The sequence below is a fragment of the Misgurnus anguillicaudatus genome, chromosome 22 (assembly GCF_027580225.2).
Source record: "Misgurnus anguillicaudatus chromosome 22, ASM2758022v2, whole genome shotgun sequence".
Classification (NCBI taxonomy): Eukaryota; Metazoa; Chordata; class Actinopteri; order Cypriniformes; family Cobitidae; genus Misgurnus; species Misgurnus anguillicaudatus.
Window position 1 is genome coordinate 28585866 of NC_073358.2, and position 23303 is coordinate 28609168.

A 23303-nucleotide genomic window follows, 5' to 3' on the forward strand; every position below is an offset into this window, starting at 1 on the left:
GAGAGTAATTAGAGTGTGGCTGACTCCATCCATTAATGTAATATCCTGTCGAGGTGGAATCCCATACCTACAAAGCTTAATAAGGAATTGTGTGTATGTGCATTAGAGAGCTCACACTGCGATTTGGCCATGTGCCATAATGCCCGAGAGACAAAAAAGAAAAGAGGAAGAGAAGATGTTGATGAGGAAAATATTCCCTTTCCCATGCTATCTCACTTACACACACACACACATAGACCGTAATAAAGGAAAAGTCTGATCTAAGTCAGGTATACAGGTATAAACTTTCTTGGTACATTATACAGTAAAAGTACATTATACAGTAACTGAGTAGTGCATGTATGATACAATGCGCAAGTATTGAGAACTTTCATTTCATAAAGAAGAGCAAAATTGTCAGCTATGCGAAAAAACCAAAACCTCTTGTTCCACAAAATGCAAACCATTTCTGTTTGCTTAGGAAAACTGTACAACCAGCAGTTTTCAGATGACAGCAGAGTGGTCATGTTGCGCGCACACACATTCTCTGTCTCTCTGTGGTTTGTCTGCATGTCATTTTTAACCACACTCACGCCTTCCTCCATCAATCAGAGTTGTCATGGATACACGCTTTCTAAAGATTTGACATGCGTCAACGCAGTACTCACGAACACGCTTATGCGCACAGACACACCCCCTTACACATGCAGATGCGTCATCCAAATATATTTGATCTGAGGTTGAAAAGGACCTGCATAGTTTTAGATGGATCTGTTGAACAAAGCACACCACAATATCCACATAACTGGAGTGTTCTCCTCCCACTGACCATCAAATGGTTTTAATCATTAATCTAACTAAAATCATTAAGTTCTGAATGTCAGCGATCCCAGCCAGGTATGATTCAGTGTATGGTCAATTCATACAATGGCAGCAGGTAAAATATTTGCTTAACAACTGACACAATTTTTCTTTGATTTTTTTATATTTTAGTAGTATTGTTTTAATTAGAATAGTGACTGTGTGTTGTGATTTAGCTGCCAGACAGTTTGCAAGATAAAACCCTCCTGGAAAGTCTTAAAGAGCCCCTATTATGTTGCTAAAAAGAACCTTATTTTGTGTAATGCAATGCGTTCACGTGGTTTATGGTTCAAAAAAACACATTATTTTCCACATACCGAACATTATTGTCGCTCCTTTATGCTGAACGCATTGATTTCTTCAAACCTCATAATTTTGAAAAGTGCTGTGTGCTCCGATTGGCCAGCTATGCGGTGTGTTGTGATTGGCTGAATACCTGCGTGTGCCGGAAATGTAAAGCTCCTTACCATATTTGGAAGCTCAGCTCCCAAAAGGAGATAATATCATCTGTACTACCCATGGCCGCGGGAAGTGGGGGTGCTGCGGGTGCGGCAGCACCCCCTATTGGTGAGAGGGAGATTTTTTTAAGTAAAAATATTTTGCACAATTTATATATTACTTATTAATATTTTAGGAAATTATTTTTGACACACACACGTAGGTTATTACGTGTATTTTGGATTTTAATTTCATTACAGTCTGTGCCTACCTATCTCAGTGGCCTCATCCGAGTGCACTTTCTCCGTTTTTTGAAGACATGGGTACGCAGCACCATGACCCAGAAAAGACTCGCTGATGCATGCCCACACAGAAATTCTGAACTCCCTGGACATTCGTCCCCTCATGAGAGACTTTGGACTCCATTATACAACCGGTGCAATGCATCGCAATGCGCGACGCGAGTGTCTTTTGCTAGAGTAAAGAGCGCGTTAGTATTATGCGCATACAGTAGTATTAACGAGATGACAATGCGGGTTTGGTTATTACATACATGAATGCGCAGCAGCACAAAAACTATTTTAAATATGAAAAATTAAAGGATTAAAATGTAAAAGAATATTATTGAGTCTCTTGGACTATAATCCGTTAGTGAGGGATTAATGTTATGTACAAAAAGGAAACACCAAAAGCCTAATATATTCTAAAAATGTAATTATACACCATGTATTTGTTTATAAAAGTATACAATATCAGAACTAAACCCATTTTATTATTTTTGTTCAATTTATGAATTACTTATCAGCTTAAAAACAGACAGTAATAGTACTATTTAGTAAAAAAAAAAGAGCTATATAAAAATATACTAGGTATGTTACTGTGAGAATATTTTACCATTGTTAATCGAAGTATGATCCTAATTTAAAAATGAAAGTAAAATATGTTCGTCCGCACAGACATTGAAAATTGTGAAGTTTAATTAATATTAAATGTTGTTATAATATTATATGTTGTATGTAAATGTGTTGTGTGTATATCTGAAGTTGTAACGAAAGTAATTCCCCCTGGGATTATTAAAAGTATTTCTGCTTCATATAGCGCATATATTCATCTGAGAACTGATGATTCTGTGTGTTTCAGACCCTGGCTGTGTGCACTGAAGTGTATATGACATTATAAAACGGTTAGTTCCAATCCTTGATTCTGATTGGTCAATAGGTGTGCTTTATTCACGATAAAGCACTGCTATGACCGCTTCACCCAACTGTTCTATTTAATATCACTGCGCCCTTAGCAACACCCTTAGCAACACATAAACATATAATGAGGCAAAGTCTGAGAACAGTTTGTTGTTTTTATTTGAGCTTTCATGTTGTTGTTCGCAGTCAGGGACTATTTTTTCTAGCGGAAGGAATGCTTTTATTGATTTAACTTCATGAAAGTTGCACTAATATTTTTTTTACTTTAATATTGTGTGGTAACCGTTTTATAAAAGCAATAAGGTACTCGAGGCAAGTGCTGTATCGTGAATAAGTAACTTATTACTTATTCACGATACAGCACAGCCTCTCGTACCTTATTGCTTACATAAAGTTGTAAAATGTATTTTAAATAGGCCTATAGGCTCATAGTTTTTTGTAAAAAAAATAAATAATAATTCACAGCACCCCCTGTTCAAAATGACTTCCAGCGGCCCTGGTACTACCTTATCAATACGTGCCCGAATTTGATCCAGAAAATACAGATGACCAAGCTGATCGATCAACTTTGCCAGTGCGGCTTAAGCAGAACATAACAGATTGGTAAGGTAAGGAGGATAGTAAATCATAAAACCATGTCTGCATTTTTGATCGTAGAAACAAACAAACAAGCACTTCTCTACACTGCTTAAAGTGCACCTATTTCATTGCTAAAAACAACATTATTTTGTGTATTTGGTATAGTATAGTATGTGTTCGCCTGGTTTATGGTTCAAAAAACATTTTCCACATACCGTACATTTTTGTAGCTCCAGATATTCCTGTCTTCCTCAAACGCACTGATTTTGTACAAAAATCATCAATTTGACAAGCTCTGTTTCCCTGATTGGCCAGCTTATCTTTATGTTGTGATTGGCCTGAATGCCTCTGACGTCAGCCAGAAATATGACGCTCCTTACCATGTTTAAAAGATGTGCTGACAATGCAATGCTAACAGGAGTTAACTTACAGGCTGAGTCCGAAACAGGAGGAATTATCATAATGTTGGTCTTATCTACATCACCAATCCCAGGAAGTAAACTGTTGCTTACAATCTTTGTGTTTTTGTTTGTAGTCCAAGAAAAGAGATTTACGTTAGAGACGATAACTTGCGTCATCGTAGACTATGGGATTTGTAACTTCGTGGATCGCTAACATCTACTAACACACATTTGCACTCCAAAAGAAATGTAAAATCATGAAAACGAAAATAGGGTCTCTTTAAATACCTCTTTAAAAGACTTTTAAAGGACCCTCTACGTGTAAAAATGGAAATATACTTCAGTCTTTAAGGTATGTCTCTAAAATCACAGTAGTTGTAAATGCTATATTATAAGTATCTGTGCTTAAAGAATCCTTACAGATCAGGCTATGAAATTATAATTATAAATGCAAACATCCAACACGCTTTAAAAATAAAGTGTAGGACATGGTTCAGATTTTTCTTTCTTTCTTTTTCCTGGAACGTTATTCCTGTTAAACAAACACAGTCTAAACATTAACCCAAGTTCTAACCACTAACTACAATCAGAAGTAAATCAAATATTGGTAATTAAATTGTTTAAGCAAACCGTAAACCTAACCATGCCCATAAACTCTGGCTAGTTTAAAGGAATGTTGTTTGCCCAGGGATGTCGATAAAGGAACATGCTTGGCAAAATCACAGTAATAAAAAAGGTCAATTACGGCTGGCTTTACCTTATGGGCATCCTCCTCATACAGAAGGACTTCTATTAGAACTACACTCTTAAAGTCCCCTTGAAATCAAAATGTAACTTTTTCCTTGTAGGACAAGTTCGGTATTTTACACTTAAAGACCTGTTTTCAGATTGTTTATGATGAAATAGAACGGTTTTGACTGAAATTTCGACATATGATGCTGTCCCGAGAATTTTCGGGTGTTTGTTCTATCACCTCCCACCTCCACAATGGGTGCCTTGGTGCACCGGAACAATCCTTCCCAAAATGCACCAAACATTCGCCCACAAAGACGTGAAACTCACAGAGTGGTCAGGGGTGTTCACCGACATGCTCACACAAAAACCGCCTCAAAATATGCTTTCCAACAGGTGTTTTACCATTCGTTGTAAACTTGTGGACCTATTTTTCCAAACGCCTCACACCCGTATATTCTTCCGTTGAGAGCTTGAATAATAGACACTCCAGTCCAAATGGTGGCGATAATCCACCTTTGCCAATTGCAAGAATACAAACAACGTTCCCGGCGCAGAGTAATACCGTACCTCACAGCACATCTAATACAAGTCAATGGAGTTGGACAAAAACTACGATAAAACCTGTTGGAAAGCATCTTTTGCGGCGATTTTTGTGTGAGCATGTCGGTGAACACTCCTGGCCACTCGGTGAGTTTCACGTCTTTGTAAACGAAAGTTTAATGCATTTTAGGAAGGATTGTTCCTGTGCACCTATAGACCCATTGTAGTGGTGGGGGCTGATACAACAAACAACCGAAAATTCTCGGGACAGCATCATATGTCCAAATTTCAGTCAAAACCGTTCTATTTCATCATAAACAATCAGGGAAAACAGGTACAGTTTGGCACATGTGCTAAAAAGAATTACTTTATTTCCTACACTTCAGCTTCTCATCAAATTTCCTGTCCAATCAAATGCTCTCTAGCTGCTGAAATGTCCTGCACCCCACATTGCACAGAACCTCCACCTGAAATCACAAGCGCCTGAGAAGAGACACTTAATACATTTACTAGTTCTTATGTGTGGGAATGACACACATTGCACTATGTAGCAGATAAGAAATGATTCAGACAGTGATATGCTTTCCATTGGGGTGAATGAAGTCTGATATGATATCGCATCAGTGTCACGAGAGCCACTACAACGCACACACAAACAGGGTGCTCCAGTTCAGGGCGATAGCACAGAGCGGATTGTATGTGCCAAAATCCGTGTGGAGAAGATCAAACTTTACATACGGTTAGACAGCCTCAACACTGCATACACACAAACATAAATGACACATAAATGTTATCAATGTTTTTTTTCTGTGATAATAGTTTAATATTATATATCTAGGATAAGGACTCTATTAGACTGTTTTAATACAACTGTGGCAATCACAAAATGCCAAATGCGGTTATGCTAGACAGGGCCTTAAGCAAATTACTATTGGTTATTTATCTGCACTGACTTCCTGATTCAGTTATAATGATGTCAACACATTAAATAATGCTGCATTTTCCAAGGCCTTTAAAAATTAAGACGCTTAAAAGGTTTTTCACAGTGATCCTCAGAAGTCAAAGGTTCTTAGAAGAACCATTCCTTTTTTACATTTATATAATCTGAAGAACCTTTTTCACTACAAAGTACCATTTCTGATGTTAAAGGTTCATTCTGGATTTTTTCATGGCATCGTGAAGCACCTTTACTTTAAGAGTGATCTGTTACTTTAAAATGACAGTACCTAAGATTTTATTTGTACAACAAAACCGTGACAAACTGATCTCTAGAGATGCGGACAGATATAGGCTGTTATGTGTCATGCATTCCACACAAAGTGTTTTTCAGCATCACCTTATTGATTTCTTAACAGGCAGTAAGTAGACGTACCTTAGATTAATTCATTTATTTAACGTTTGAAATCGATCTGCGCAACTCTACTTTCACAAAGCCATTTACTTCCATTGATGTGTAATTAAACGCATCCCTGAGCTGTGGTTTGTGGATCCTGGCCGCGGGGTGAACATCAAGAAACGTTGCTTGGATCTTTTCCAAAAGAATCAAACACTAGTCCGGGCCAAACCGCAGCGCAGGCTAAATAAACAGCGACCTGTGCTGCCTGACAGTAAACGTGCGTCTGATGAAGAGAGCTTGTAAAAAGGACAGATGTTGTTTAAACAGAACAAATGTCGCCTGCAGGTGAACGATTCACAGTTACGAGAAACGCGGTTACGCGCGGGCTTTTGATACTTCACCGAGAAGTGATTTAAACGCGAATCTGACCGGGAGTTTTAAGTGCGCTCAGGCGCTACATTTACGTTTAGGCATTTGGCAGACGCTTGTAAGTGTGCACTGGGGGTCGAACCCATGACCTTTGTGCTGATAACGCGATGATAGCCTATACCAAATGAGCTGAAGGTGGTTGTCTTTGGTTAAAGACCTGCGCTGGGAACAAACCGGTTGCAGGTTCAAACCCATGCGACAGGCAATACAACAACCCCTAAAACCAGTCCATGCAGTAGCTAAATTGGAAACGAGTCTTCCTATTTGTATAGGCCTATGCTGAACGTCGTATAGGGTTACTACATTTTAACTACATGCATTTGATAGATGATTTTATTCAAAACGACTTACAGTTCATTACGCCAGGAATCGAACCAACGACCTTTGCGGACGTAGCGCAATACTCTACATGCAGAAACAGTGTTATTTACACTTGTCACGAACTTAAAACTGACAAATATATCATATACATATCTCAGTCTTAAAGAACATTGAGAGTTGATGTCGCACACTACCACTATGGAGGACACACAGGGTGGCCAACAAACAAACAAACAAACAACCAAACAAACAAACAAACACAAACAGTCTGTAAAGAGTCGTCTCAGAAATGATCTAGCTACTGTAACATATGTTAATGTAAACTATCACAGAAAAGAGCATGGTAGACGTCTATCTTTTTATTTATGTACGTGCTCTCTTTGTAGAACAACAGATAAGTCTGTTTACCTGATCGCTTATTGTTGGGTGGTCGGTGTCCGGTAACCAGAGCACAGGCTCTGTAGCTTCATGGTGCGGGACGGTGGATGGCACATCATCTTTGTTTTTCTGGGATATTTCGCGTTTGAGCTCCGAGCGCAGGTCCAGGTAGCAGAAGAGCGTGATGAGATGCAGGGAGAGCGAGATGATGAATAAACTCAGGAAGATCTTGCAGTTGTTGCATTGACTCTGGCACTCGCACGCTGCCTGCGTGCGCTCGCGGTCCTCTATCTTCACCGGCTCGCGCTTCGGTACCATGGCTGCGTGCAGGTCAGTCAGCATTGCTTCTGCATACCCAACTTCCGTGTCCTCTCAGCGACTGTTGGGTTCGGATGCCCGCTTGTCTGTGGGTTCATCTGGCTTCCTGACCTCGGACTGCGAAGATCCAGACTGATAACCTACTGCGGCCAGTTACATAGACCGACCCCTAGCAGCTGATTGGTTGACGGTGCGACGTCATCTCATTGAAAATCGTACGGCGCAAAAGTGACCTGAGCGCGAGGCAGCATAGACACAAATCCTTATTTTATTCTTTTGATTTGTTTAACAAAAAGTTATAGCATATTTGAATATTTTAGCGATTATTGTCTTGTTTATTGACTATAATGTGGCAGCCAAAAAGCATAAATCATTTAAACAGTAACTCTAGGCGTCACTTTTACTGCCAGTTACAAAATATTTACCATTTCGTAACCCCGTAAAAATGTACAACAGGTTGGTGCTGGCTTTATTCTTGACGTCTCTGTTAAGTAGGCTATCTAAAATAGCTTTGTTAGATCTTATTAGATGTGTTTGTGTGCAGTATTGAACTTGAATTCAACTTCTTTCTTTCTTTCTTTCTTTCTTTCTTTCTTTCTTTCTTTCTTTCTTTCTTTCTTTCTTTCTTTCTTTCTTTCTTTCTTTCCTTAGCCACATGTTTGTGCATTAGTCAGTGAGAGTTACAGAGAGGAGAGAAAGTGTGTTCCACATCTTTAAAGTGTTAGAATAGAGGAATGGTAGTGTAATTGTGGCATGTGTTGGGAATAACAGCAGAGTGTTAAAAGCAGGACAAGTCTGCCAATCAAGCAAGAACATCAAATAAGACACTCGCACACATGCACACAAACACACGTGGGCATGCGCTGCTTTACTTAACATTTTACACGTATATGCACACCGACTATACACATTTATCATACTGTCAAGTACCAAAGCACATGCCATATTAATTTAACTCCATGATATAGTCATTTATTACCATGGCACAAGACTTGTGCTATGTGCTGTTTGAGATGACTAACAGGTTTATATGGAAACAACTAATGGGTATAGGATAATATCTGGGTAATCTTTCTCCCACTTATACTAACACACATGCACCAGACAGATGTTGGTGTTTCTGTAATTACGAGGACTTTCTATCGACACTATTGTTTTTAGCTAATAACACAGCTGACTTTACCCCGAATGCTCACTGAAATATTTCAGCATTTTTACTTTTTGTTTTAGTCATAATATGATTAATATATATTTTGACTTGCAGGGACAATTGGCATGTCCTTAAAGGGGAGACTTTTTTAAGATGTAAAATAAATCTTTGGTGTCCCCAGAGTATGTATGTGACGTTTTAGCTCAAAATAGCATAAAGAGAAGAAATTATAGCATGTTAAAATGGCCACTTTGTATGTGTGAGCTAACATGTGCCGTTTTTGGGTGTGTCCTTTTAAATACAAATGAGCTGATAAAATTAATCATTAATTGCCATGGTTGGATAATGGAGATTAAGGGGTGATATTATTATAATAAGATCCCCTTCTGACATCACAAGGGGAGCCAAATTACCTATTTCTTCACATGCTTGCAAAGACTGGTTTACCAAAACATTTTTTTTTACATTTTCCGGTTGATAGAAGCACTGGGGACCCAATTACTTAAACATGGAAAAAGTCTGATTTTCATGAAATGTCCCCTTTAAATGTAGCAAATTGTGATCATAATGCAAGTGAAGCTGACACATATATCAAACATCAATCCATCAATTCTCCAAATGCACTTGTCCTTTGGGTCATAAGAAAACTGAAGCCCAGCTCGGCATCTCAGGCCGTAAGCATGAAACCACATTGCAGGCGCGACACACACTTGCAATCACACAACTAAGGACAATTTTAGTAACTACAATACTACAATACATCAAATCTACATATTGTTTTTCATTGTGCATGGGAGAAAATGGGGTATACATACAGTTTTTAGAGTTGCATAGAAAATAATGGGAAGAAAGTGGCAGGGCATACGGGCGATTTTAAAAGCAAGAGTTCAGTGGGGTGCTATCTTTAAATTTTAAAATAAGTGTATAGCTGGTGCAGCATAACAAACGTGGACTGTCAAACTTACAATAAAAAGAAAGACTGATGGATGTGCCTTACTATCAGAACTTCTCTGTAGCCCTCCGTATCTGACAGTACGTCTCTCTCTCTCTTTCTCTATCTCTCCCTTGCTTCTCACTCTGCTCACAGCTGTGGACTGTGTACTGCAGATCATCTGTGACCTCATAAAGCCGAGCCTCTTTAATATGGGTTTATATTAAATCTGAGCTGCTTTTATTCTGCTCCAGACTCTTTAATCTTAAATCACTTAAATATTCACAGCTACGGTGCTGCTGAATCGATTCAGTGCCACATACTCGCACAGTCTAGGTCTCTTCCACTCAGACAATGTCCTCTGACAGTTCAGACATTTCAAAATAATGTAATAAAAATCATTACAAGAGTTCAACCCACCCCAAAAAAACACACACAAGCACTCACAAATGTACTTGGCTAAAAACGCTGCAATGAATATGCAGGTATGGGTCTGAGGCCCTCCGGCACTTTAAATTAAATTATACAAATTAACTTAACATAGAATCCAGCTCATATTGAGCCAAGAGAGGCTGGAATCACAGTGCTAAGAGTTTAAGAAAACAACAATTACACACACACGCATGCACACACATACATTCTGGTTTCCATGTTTTGTGGGGACATTTTATAGACGTAATGGTTATTATACCATACAAACTGTATATTCTATTCCCTTCCCCTCACAGAAAACTTTTTCCTACTTCAGATTTTCAAGAAACATCAACAAGCTTATTTCCTCATGGGGACCTCAAAATGTCTCCACAAGGTCAAAAATGTACTGGTATTTCTATCATTGTGGGGACATTTGATCCACACAACGTGATGATTTCTAGGTACACACACACGCACGCACGCAAATGCCTCTCTGCAATCTGAATGTTCTAGGTCTTTATGTAACAGCAGGAAATTTGTATGTTTAATAGTAAATTGAGTGACAATAACAAACACAAACACAGTGACCATAAACATCCCAAACATTGAGACAGTGTTAAAATATCATTGCTTTATTTCAATGAGCGGAATATGTGTTAAACTAAATTATATTAAAATGAAGATAAAAACAGAGGCAGACACTACTTAAAGGTGCAGCGTGTAATTTTTAAAAGGATCTCTTGACAGAAATGCAAAATAATATATAAAACTATATTTTCAGGGGTGTAAAAACCTTTTTATAATGAACCGTTATGTTTTTATTACCTCAGAATGACACGTTTTATCTACAAACATCGAGGGTCCCCTTACGTGGAAGTCGCCATTTTGTTCAACCATGTTTCTACAGAAGCCCTTAACGGACAAACTTTTTTTTACTAAGTTGTCTCTGACAATGACATTTTTCTGGTGGCAGCTATTGTAGCTTCTCTATGTGTTTCAAAAGCGATGGGTAAGCAGTGGACTGAGCTGTTGGTTGCAGCTCACCACTAGATGCCGCTAAAATTTACACACTGCACCTTTAAGTATTTTTACTTTCTCCATAAAAGTTCATTTTCATGTATTCATATTTTATCAGTGTTTTTCTTTGGAAAACATACATTCCAAAGCATATTATCATATTTTTTACTCCACTACATTTCATAATTTCAAGTTTTTGGTTTATATTTTATATTTAAGTACATTAAACATCTAGTATTTTTTAACTTTTACTTAAGTAAAAAGTACTTTTCTACTTTAACTCAAGAAAGTAAAAGTACACAATTTTTATGTAATTAGGTATTAAATCAATTTTAATATGCAATATAAAAGGAATACACAGTATTATATGCTTTAGAATGTAGTGAACATTTTTTAGTAAAGTAAATTTTTTTCCAAGACAAACACTCTGATAATGCACAGATGGTTGGAAAAGTTACTCAAAGTACTCAAGTAGTGTCCGCCTCTGGATAAAAGTCAAAGATAACCTTATGAAATGGTCCCATTAATAATCTCTGTGTCACTGTTTATTAGCAGCGTTTGAAGTTTTTTTATTTAATTATTTTATTTCATTATTATTTTTTACAATTCACTATGTACAGAATAAACTACAGATCTGAGGGAAGTGAAGGTCCCTATTAGAAATAATTTTGATCACCCTACAAAAAGCAAAATACAAATCCCCACTCACTACGAAAAAACACTGCCTCCTACTGGCCAAAACTCTTTACTACCATAAAGCCCTGCAGGCCTGTCACCAAGAATGGAGAACGCACACAAATACAAATATTCACTAACAAAATGAAATTTAACAGAGATAAAACATTATAGATGGTTTATTGAGTTGCCACAGTACAAACTCAAAGTTTATACATTGAAAAAATGGTATCAGAATCGGAGAGGTTAATGCTCTCATGCAGAACATCAGGATGGGAGTTCAGATCTTGGAGAGTCTTGAAAAAAATAAATCATCAGCTCTCCTACAGTAGCAAGCAGCATGATATCAGCCTCAGTGATTCACACACTTTATCTCTCAGGCTTCGACACACTGCCTAGAAACAAAACCGAGGAGAACACCGAGATGAGTGCCAGACTGTTTTTTTTAAACAAATGGATTTAGTCCAGCTGACATACAGCAATGACCTGGATGACAGAGAAAACTATTTGAGATGTTGGTTGACACAATGGTATGCTGGTTATTTATTTTTCTATTAAAGCAAAATGTTTTGAATACAAAATGAAATACCCAGGATGAAGGTTTACGTTCTCTGATAATATATAGATGATAATGACGAAGGCACAGTCAGTCTGTTGACCCCATTGTTTGGTGTTTCTGTTATTGCTGTATAGGCCCAAACTGAACCAGGAGAGTGTTCATGACCTTGAAACTGTATTAATAAGAAAAATATAAAACATTCAGTAATAGTAATACAATGCATCATAAAACAGCCATTCTTGTAGCTCCGACAGATCCCAATGCCAAGATCATGGGATCAATTCCTAAGGAACACATTTAATAAAAAGTATGCACTGCAAGTAGCTTTGAATGAAATCATTTGTCAAATACATAAACAGACAACGGCTATGAAGTACTTCATATGAAAGCACTTGTGTAACCATTATTAAAGTGCTTAAAGTCACCCCGTGAAGTGATGTAATTATTTTACTTGTTTTCATGTTTATTGGAGAGTTTGTAGAACCGTGACATAGCACATGGAGTGAATTTGTAACGTTTCCGAAGTTTTCCCACAATATTTTTCCAATTAAAGCACTGCAAGTTGTTTTGGAAGAAAAGCATCTGCTAAATGGCAACTACCAAAGCCCCTTTAACAGCCTCAAAACATCAAGACCAACATTAAATTCATGAGCAAGTATGAAAGGCGTTAATAGGTGTTGGCTACAGCAGTGTGTGGAAGCCTTAGGAGACGGAGAAACGGGGATGGTTAACGACACATCAAACGGGCATGAAACAGTAAATAATAACGTCAAAAGCAATATAAAAGGAACACAGTGTGTTTGGAAAAGAATTTCAGATTGTATACTTTAGCAACCCCGCATCCAAATGAAATATCTAGTCAGGAGGACGCAAAGTGCCCAGGTATGCACGCAAACACCGAAAAGTATACAAAAAGCAGGCACAGTGGGGAAAAAAAACGAAACTTAATATGAAAAATGCCTCAGTGTTGGTTTTTATTAGAGGAGAAATGTAACAATGTCACTCATACAGTGTCCATACATTCTTCCTACATTCACTTTTGTTCCCGAGAACATCGTCTAAAAGAAAACAAGATTGTCATTCTTAAGCTTGGTTTTAACATATGGGATTAGTCCTAATAAAACAAACAATCCACCGAGGAACGTAAGAAACACACTCTTTGATCAAACAAACAAACAAACACACCGACGTGCGCACGCACAGATACACACACATGCTCTGATCAGGCCAGATGTTCTAACTCTCGAAGACAAGCACTGACAGACTTCAGCAGACTTCCTGCGTTTTTCAGGCATTTGGCAAGCGTCATCTCATGAACGGTAGACAAAAACACTTTTGCGTCATGTGCGTCTTCCAATAAAGAGGGAGCCGTTACGGTCCCTCACTCCTCTCTGACAGGAACTTCTTCTAGAGGTACTATGTTCTCCAAGGAACCGGTGTTGCAATGTTGCAATGTTGTTATGGAGATAACAGTGTGTAATAAGAAGAGAACAAGCACACACAGTTTTAATTTACTGCCGTGAAGACGATTTGTATACGACACTGCTCCCGAAGACAACCTCCGATGCAAAGAAAACGAGCCTGGGAAGCGTGTCAGGGCGCATGCAGCTCCTACGGCCGAGTCGCACCCGTTCCATCGTACATCACAGCACTGTGGACCCTGACTGGCCAAATACTCCTCTTGCAACCCTGATGAAGAAAAAAGAGACACGAGAGGTTAACTGTGTAGCTAGCTACCTGTGAACTATCATTAACATTACTCGTGGCTCCACAAGGGATCTGTATCCATGTCCTGTATCATTACGCAGCCAAAGGGCCTGTTACTGCAGGAGACGACAGACCATTGCTATCTACAACCGTTTAACCAATCAAGGCAACAGGAAGGAGAATTTGCTGTGCTATTTTCCCGGCGAAGGGTCTCTGGTTACAAAGCGTACCAATCACAGCTGTTGTGGATTTCAGAGATGCAACACATACTGTGGTTTCTCAAAGCTTTAACAGAAGCTGCCATTACAGAGTAAAGGTTGCTGTAGTGGTGAAAAGTTCAGGGTTGGCTACTAAAAGATTCTAGGTTTAAACCTCAGAAAAGGTGACCTTATCACCATTGTGCCCTTGCCACCTAATTTCATGTTCATCCAAGGGCACGTAAATCAACACATGGTTCTGCTGAACATCTATTAACCTTTGCCATGTTACCTGTGTTATTGATGTTTACCTGCACAGAGAAAGCTGGGCAGGCCGGCATACAGCAGACGGTCATTGTCGGGTAGGATGAAGGGGCAGCTGGCTGTGACCTCACCACAGTAGCGCTTGCACGGGAGCCACCTTTCGCACTGCCGCTGGGGAACTGGAAAAAATTCCGCACAAAGCCAGGCTTTATACACAGCCTGCAACATACACAAAAGCAGGAACATTACGTTTAAGCATATGCCATACACTTTAATCCTAAGCGACCTACAGAATCGAACCCACAACCTTTGTGCTGCTAATGCAATGCTTTACTGATTGTAGATGGTAACTAAATAAGAACTGTATACACAACAAGTAACACATCGTGTTGCCCTCGTGGAGCCTGGATGCCAGGCTGATGTGGTGGCGCACTCTGCCTCTCACCTGGCACAGGTGCGCTTGGGCGCGCACAGAGTAGTCATCCGCTATGTATTTGCGCGAGAGGATGTCAAACTCTTCATATTTTTCCTGAGCGTGTTGATCGAGCAGCACGTACTCGTGAACACAAGCGCTGCACACATCCCCGTCCTCCGGCCCACCGCTGAACAGGTCACGAATGACATTGGCTAGGCTGCAGTCCAGTCCCTGCGGGCTGGCCATGCTCTCAAGCAGGTCCGCTATTGTTAGCACGTCGCAAAACGACAGGCTAAAGTTCCGGAAGTACTCTAAAACCGCGTGCGGCGACACCGTGGGCACCGGCACTGAATAAAAGGAGCTCACCGAGCTGTTTTTCTGCCGGTAAAGCGTAGAGCATGCGGACTCCAGAGGCTCGCGGCGACGCGCGTCAGCGTCCACGCACTCCGGTCTGTTTTCCGTCAGGTTGCTCAGAAGAACCCCGCAGTCCTCATCGCGCAGGCCCGTCTGGGCGTCGTGACTCGCGTTGCTCCACGTTCGCCGGTGAGTCCGGTCTCGCGAACGCGGCTTGCCTCCCGCGCAGAGCCAAAGGTGATCGGACAGGAGCGCGGTGAAAAAGAGCAGCGACGCGAGGCTCATGCGCCATCTCTGCACCTTCTCGGGCTCCGCGCACGGTTTGTCGTTCGGTTCGGTCAGGCAGCAGATTTCGACCTCGGCGTCAAGTTTCCTTCCACACCGCCGGGCGCCCGTGACCATATTTTAGAGGGGGAGACAAAGGCGCGAGCTCACACGGGCGGGTCTCCTCCGCAAATTTATTGCCCACCCCGACGGTTACATGATGGCTCGAAGCATCTCTTTCACCTGATGTTCAGAATAAATCGGTACCAAAAACACCTGCGTCTGAATTACGGAGACAGTGCATGATAAAGCACATGCCGCGAGACTCGCTATCAGCTACCCCGCATCTCCTTGACAACACATCGCACGCGAGCGAATCTCACTCATTTGCGGGCATCTCCGAGGCGGCGGGTTGAAGAGCGGTATCTGGTTGTCTGTAGAGGGCTTGTCATCTTCCCGTGGTCTCCTTCACTCTGTCGCCATCTTCGCTCGCGCTCAGACGTACCCTGAGATGTTTTAATTGAAGGCGGGGGTGTGGCGCGTGCGCCGTCGCGCGCATCCTTGCATCCTCCATTGAAGCTTCATTCACCTATGCGCTTGCCATTCAACAGCCTGACATCCTTTGCAAGCAATCACACCGTGCCTTGGTCAGGCACATAGTTCCTGGTTATAGCAATAAATCTAAAACTACTTGACATCAAGGCCCCCGTTGGTCCTCGACATATTTAAAGGCGCAACGCCTACAATTGGGAAGATTTTATTTTATTCCTCACTTTATTTATATTGTCTATTTCTGTTATGTCAGTGAAATTAACTGTCTGGGTGAACACATGCAAACACGCATATTATATTATATTATAACTTGGTTACCCTAAAAATATACATAGACATATAGTCATTGAGTTAGGTCAAGATGACTTAAAATTATTTAAAATATGACAAAACAACAATATAAGCTACAACCAAATAAGCTAAAACAACTAAAAACGAAGATATGTGGTGTTTTGCTCTTTATAATAAATCTACATTTGTCTTATAATGGCAAGCTCCAGAATGTTTAATTAAAAATCATTTAAATGCTGTGGATAATTAGGCCTTGAAGTCAAAAAGGTACAGCTAGAGTGAATGTTGGCAAGTAAAGCACCACATCAAACTTGTATTTTGACGTATGAGACACTTTAACTAACTACCGCTAGATGGCAGCACAGTCCTATAAACTAAAGAAACCTCTGTGAAAAGTTGGCAGCAGTAGCTCTGAGGGCCTCTGTAAAGTGTTGAGAGGAAGGGGTGGGATTTATCATCTGGATTTTTGATCCCGCTCTAAAATAAGCCTTGGGGGACTAGGTGAGTTTCCGGGCTGGGATCTGTCCCAGACCTTTTACTGGTTTTAAATAAACTGAAGAGTGTTTGCAAGCCCTGCAGGGCGTATTAAAGTTACTATACTCCTCAAACGTGTTTTGAGTGCTTTTGTATGAGCGTGATAGCTGGGTTCCCCTGAAACCAATTTGCTCATTGTTCTGTTGTCAGTGTCACGGATATGTTTACATCTTAGTGAGAGTTGTAGGGTGATGTCAGGTAAAATAGGTCAGAGAGGCTGACGTGTCATAGTTCCTTAATATCCAGTTACAGGAGCCGTTTCTTTACAAATCTACTTATATACACTGATTTAACATTTAACTTTTTAGTGAGTTAAACTAAATGTGTATATAATATATCCATGAATATAAATTGAAATTAAAAACAACACTGTAAAAAATTCTGTAGAAATTACTTGCACTGCAAACATTTCTGTAGAAATGACAGTATTACTGTGTATTACTGACAACTAGCTGCCAGTAACTTACTGTAGATTTTACATTTATGTTATTTACTGGCAACAGTTTGTTCAAAGTTAAATGAACATGAAACATTTTCAGTCTTTATCTTCTACAGTAAGTTACTGGCAATCAGCTGCATAATTACAGCTAATTGTTTACAGTGTGCAGCTGGTTGCCGGTAACTTACCGTAGATTTAAATTTATGTTATTTACTGGCAACAGTTTGTTCAAAGTTAAATGAACATGACACATTTTCAGTCTTTATCTTCTACAGTAAGTTACTGGCAACCAGCTGCATAATTACAGCTAATTTTTTACAGTGTGCAGCTGGTTGCCGGTAACTTACCGTAGATTTAAATTTATGTTATTTACTGGCAACAGTTTGTTCAAAGTTAAATGAACATGAAACATTTTCAGTCTTTATCTTCTACAGTAAGTTACTGGCAACCAGCTGCATAATTACAGCTAATTTTTTACAGTGTGCAGCTGGTTGATGGTAACTTACCGTAGATTTAAATTTATGTTATTTACTGGCAACAGTTTGTTCAAAGTTAAATGAACATGAAACATTTTCAGTCTTTATCTTCTACTGTTAGTTACTGGCAATCAGCTGCATAATTACAGCTAATTTTTTACAGTGTGCAGCTGGTTGCCGGTAACTTACCGTAGATTTACATTTATGTTATTTACTGGCAACAGTTTGTTCAAAGTTAAATGAACATGACACATTTTCAGTCTTTATCTTCTACAGTAAGTTACTGGCAACCAGCTGCATAATTACAGCTAATTCTTTACAGTGCTGCAGCTGGTTGCCGGTAACTTACCATAGATTTACATTTATGTTATTTACTGGCAACATTTTGTTAAAAGTTAAATCAACATTTCACATTAAGTCGTCTTTGTCTTTACAGAGTAAAACTAAAATAACAGCATCAAGCAAAGCATTCTGGGAAACAAAATCTGAAGCAAAAAAACTGAAAAAGTTTGTTGATGATTTCTGATTATTGCTGTTATTGTATGGTTTTATTCTGTTAAGATAAAGACTTGTTAATATTTAAAATTTATTTAACTTTGAAGAAACTCTTGCCAGTAAATAACATAAATTTAAATCTACGGTAAGTTACCGGCAACCAGCTGCAAGGATTTTTTTACAGTGAATATATGGTTTCTATTTGACAAAATGCAGAGATTTGCAATGTTATTTTAATAAAACAATTAGCCAGCTTATTTATCTATCCCCTAGCATAAAAATATTATAATATAATAAACTGACTTAAGAGATATTTTGATGGTTCTTTAATCAAAACTTTTCAAACTATATTTAGGCATCAGAAATCATGTCTCTGGTTCTTCTCTGTATATGTGTGTGTGTGCATATGAGCTAGTAATTTTGTGAATGAATTACTCGACCTCTCTGCAGCCTTACACATCAAGGGTCACAGTTGAGAGGGCATAAGTCAAACTTCAAAGATGAGATATAAGGATCAAATGAAATGCACACATGACTAACAAACAGACAGACAGACACAGAGATTGTTAGTTAAACATAGCCACTTATGCCTGCCTAATTTTTAGAAGTCAAGAGAATAGGAAGAAAGAATTATACGCACCGCAAAAAAAAAGAAACTTCCTGCTATAATGATTTTTATTTATATAATGAATTGTAATTGCAAACACTTTACTGTTAACACGGCTTTGAATAGGGGTTTGACGCTTATGTAAGGTCACCCCCACCCATGAGTAACTCATCATCACGATCCTTGACATCTGACCTTTGATAGATAGAGGGTCAAGTAGGGAATGTGCTGAGGTTTACAGAACCACACAAAGCTTTATCAGAAACACACAATTCTATCTGCATCTATAAGCGCAATCGTACTCAAAAAGTAAAAGTATTAACGTGATTTAGTCTCAGTGTTTTTGAAGTCTGCGCCATCGAGAGATAAAAAGCTGCGTTTTGACGCAATAACCGAAGAGGGCAGCAGAATCTGTGTTTGCGTGCCTCTCTGGAATGGGTGTGTAATGAACTGTGCTGAGTGATTTTGTGTTTCGGAATTCTCAGAAATACAACCCACTGCTTTATAAGGAGCCATAGAAACCACAAATCTCTTCCAAAAACAGACATAAGTCATAGCTCTTTAGTTAAACAGTCTCTTTTAAAAGTATTAAGGTCTCTTCTAGCCAGAATTGATCTCAGGCTGCCCTGTTAACACTTTCTCAGTTAACACTAGGGCCGTCATCAAGGGAAGGCTGCCTGCAACATTGTTCTGGGCCCTGTGATGATGGGGCCCACCAAGGCCCTTTATAGTTTAGCCTACACAGTGGGCTGGGTGGAGTGGGCGCCCCAATAAAAATTTGGTCCTGGGTCCAATGAATTTTAAGGATGGCCGTGATTAACACTTGCTGCGTGCTTGGCTACTAAATTTAAAGCAGATGATTTAAAAAAAAAATCAAATAATGTGACGAGGTAAAAAATTGTGTTTTGCTATAAAGTATACTGTTATTAAAGAACATTATTCAGGGTAATTTTGTTATTCAGGCTAAAGTGATAAGACTTTTTTCCAACATTGCAGCTCAAGGCAAATTTCTCTGTAATTTTCCCTGTTATGTAACTAGACTTTGTTATTTTTTGTGACTTTCCCTTCTGGTTTCCATTGAACAATTATAAAGATAAATCTATGTTTGACTCCATGCTGAATATTAATATTTTAATTACCATAAAAATCTGTGATATTTATCTCTTGGGAAAAGTCTGTCTGCTTGAATATCTGTTGTGAGATAAAGGGGAAATATATACACTCACCTAAAGGATTATTAGGAACACCATACTAATACTGTGTTTGACCCCCTTTCACCTTCAGAACTGACTTAATTCTATGTGGCATTGATTCAACAAGGTGCTGAAAGCATTCTTTAGAAATGTTGGTTTATATTGATAGGATAGCATCTTGCAGTTGATGGAAATTTGTGGGATGCACATCCAGAGCACGAAGCTCCCGTTCCACCACATCCCAAAGATGCTCTATTGGGTTGAGATCTGGTGACTGTGGGGACCATTTTAGTACAGTGAACTCATTGTCATGTTCAAGAAACCAATTTAAAATGATTCGAGCTTTGTGACAAGGTGCATTATTCTGCTGGAAGTAGCCATCAGATGATGGGTACATGGTGGTCATAAAAGGATGGACATGGTCAGAAACAATGCTCAGGTAGGCCGTGGCATTTAAATGATGCCCAACTGGCACTAAGGGGCCTAAAGTGTGAAAAGAAAACATCCCCCACACCATTACACCACCAGCCTGCACAGTGGTAACAAGGCATGATGGATCCATGTTCTCATTCTATTTATGCCAAATTCTGAATCTACCATCTGAATGTCTCAACAGAAATCGAGACTCATCAGACCAGGCAACATTTTTCCAGTCTTCAACTGTCCAATTTTGGTGAGCTTGTGCAAATTGTAGCCTCTTTTTCCTATTTGTAGTGGAGATGAGTGGTACCTGGTGGGGTCTTTTGCTGTTGTAGCCCATCCGCCTCAAGGTTGTGCGTGTTGTGGCTTCACAAATGCTTTGCTGCATACCTCGGTTGTAACGATTGGTTATTTCAGTCAAAGTTTCTCTTCTATCAGCTTGAATCAGTCGGCCCATTCTCCTCTGACCTCTAGCATCAACAAGGCATTTTCGCCCACAGGACTGCCGCATACTGGATGTTTTTCCCTTTTCACAGCATTCTTTGTAAACCCTAGAAATGGTTGTGCATGAAAATCCAAGTAACTAAGCAGATTGTGAAATTCTCAGACCGGCCCGTCTGGCACCAACAACCATGCCACGCTCAAAATTGCTTAAATCACCTTTCTTTCCCATTCTGACATTCAGTTTGGAGTTAGGAGATTGTCTTGACAAGGACCACACCCCTAAATGCATTGAAGCAACTGCATAATTAGATAATTGCTTTAATGAGAAATTGAACAGGTGTTCCTAATAATCCTTTAGGTGAGTGTATATTTATATATTTATATCTAAACTTAAAATGAAATGTTTTGAGGTCTAAACAAATGATTATTCTTACAATTTAGGATGTATGCATGTTTTTGTTGTAATGCATTTTGCCAACCTCACAGTTTCATTAAAAATCAACAACATTACTGAGAACTTTGTACAGTATTATGAAGTATTATTGTGTCAGTGTGTAATAAAACTAAAACTAAAAAATAAAATTTTGATCACAGACACATAAAATATTCTATTACCACAACCAAATGCGTGAACTGATAAGTAGTTCAACACATAAGGCAAAATATTTTTGGGCTTTTAAATGTTTACTCTCATTTTTTTTTAAAGTATCACCTGCAGTAAATGCAATTTTTTACTTCATGTTCAGCTTTTATGTGACTGACAAAGATATCCGTTTAACTTTTCCCCCATTTCACCTCTGCTGTTCTTTCCTGAACTTTTCTTGCACTTGACATTCAGTCTGACTACTCAGACAGAGTGCATTTCAGGGTATGGTTATACTTTTATAATTGTACATATGTAGCAAATAATATCCTAATATCTTTTGTCTAGTCATGAACATTTTGACCATATACGGACACATTGAGAATCTCTGGTTGCTTCTGACTGTTTAAGTGATAGGAATTCAGCCATCTGCTGCCACAGAGAGTTATATTATCCAAGAAGTCAAGTAAGCAGGACCAGTAGCAGTCCCACATGCCCAAACCATAAGACCTCACACAATGAATCACAGATGGAGTTGAGTGATGGGCTGTCACTGTTTTCCTTTCAGTCTGATACCAGTCAGTTTCATTCCATTCGTCCTTTAATCTTAAATTAACCATAACTGTACTAAAAAAAGATTAAGCGTTGTATATCTTTTTCCACAACTCTTTGAATGCTTTTTCATTTAAATGGGGACCACAGACTTGTGTTATTATAGACTAACTACACACAAACCCTGACATTCATATTATTAGGTTAATGATATTTCCTATTAACACATATTAACATGTGTGTGTTTGAATAAATGAATGTCAGTGGTTTCTGTGCTTTTCTGTCCTCATAAACATTCTCAGAGGGAGCGCTGCTCTGAGACGATGTTTGAAAAGCAAGTATCCGCTCAGCTATACAAACACTGACTCACAATCATATTACAGTCAGTCCATGTGAGCGTGTTTCTGAATGTGTGGTCTAATTCCTCGTACACCTTCCCCGGTGACAGAAACATCGTCTTCCCTGCCAAGTTACATTAGTGTCAGGGCAAAGAGGAGTTGAGGTGAAGCATTTGCACTGTAAATGTGTGTATGTGTGAAACCGCACTACCGTGAATACAGCTCCGAGAAAATGATCAGCACATCATTTCAGTCTTGCCTAGAGAAATCTATCTGTTTGCATTCCCTTTCATCATAAGCAGTGCCACCTTGAAAGTACACAGCTTGAATGCTGCCATCATGAGCAGCCCGGGAAAGTTCTGGAAAGTTTGGTTTTTATATATTTTGACATCTTGTATGCAAATGTCACATGACTCATCATTCTGGAGCTGCAGGTAAATCACATTGGTGTCGATTTGCTAATGACATCACATGACCACAAATAGTGAATATTGTGACTATTCTGAGCTGTGATGTCAAATCAATTACTTTAACTAAACTATAACTTAGTACTGATTAGGTCTCGATCGAGAAAGAACCTTTTTGGTCACAGAATGGCGTATACAGCACCCACCAGCAGAGGCTAATGGGTCCATGCTAACCAGTCAAACCCCTGACCCCTTCGACTCATCCTTCACCAGTCATATCTCTCTCTCTCACACACACACACACACACACACACACACACACACACACACACACACACACACACACACACACACACACACACACACACTGTCTTGTGTGGAACATTCCATAGATGTTGATTTTATACTGGATAAACTAGAAATTTGGTCCCCACACTGTACCAGGTGTGGCGCTCGCGCGCGCACACACACACACACACACACACACACACACACACACACACACACACAC

General features: G+C 39.3%; 2 protein-coding genes across 6 annotated transcripts in view; both read right to left on the reverse strand.

Annotated features, from left to right (window-relative positions):
• Window positions 1–7702, reverse strand: part of eda (ectodysplasin A) — a 53846-nt gene extending 46144 nt beyond the window's left edge. For 2 of the 4 annotated variants that reach the window (XM_055199687.2, XM_055199685.2), the window contains exon 1: window positions 7227–7702. In XM_055199687.2, the coding sequence (XP_055055662.1) occupies window positions 7227–7538 (312 nt within the window). In that variant the 5' untranslated portion in view covers window positions 7539–7702. The remainder of the gene's footprint in view (window positions 1–7226) is intronic. The other 2 variants (XM_055199686.2, XM_055199684.2) reach the window with 1 other exon arrangement.
• Window positions 7703–13208: 5506 nt separating this feature from the next.
• Window positions 13209–16121, reverse strand: nalf2 (NALCN channel auxiliary factor 2). 2 transcript variants are annotated; one of them, XM_055199683.2, is made up of 3 exons: window positions 14874–16121; window positions 14457–14607; window positions 13209–13949 (listed from the first exon to the last, which is right to left on the reverse strand). In XM_055199683.2, exons 1-3 carry the CDS (start codon window positions 15597–15599, stop codon window positions 13642–13644), a joined length of 1185 nt encoding a protein of 394 aa, XP_055055658.2. In that variant the 5' UTR covers window positions 15600–16121; the 3' UTR covers window positions 13209–13641. The 2 variants fall into 2 exon arrangements, with proteins under 2 accessions (XP_055055658.2, XP_055055657.2); XM_055199682.2 differs by having other exon boundaries at window positions 14476–14647; window positions 14874–16101.
• Window positions 16122–23303: the final 7182 nt, after the last annotated feature.

Coding starts and splice junctions, on each gene's coding strand:
- nalf2 (XM_055199682.2), bottom strand. CDS start 15,599: ATGGTCACGGGCGCCCGGCGGTGTGGAAGGAAACTTGACGCCGAGGTC. Junction 14,648..14,873: donor CCCAAGCGCACCTGTGCCAG/GTGAGAGGCAGA, acceptor TGTATGTTGCAG/GCTGTGTATAAAGCCTGGCT. Junction 13,950..14,475: donor GCCCAGCTTTCTCTGTGCAG/GTAAACATCAAT, acceptor TTTCTTCATCAG/GGTTGCAAGAGGAGTATTTG.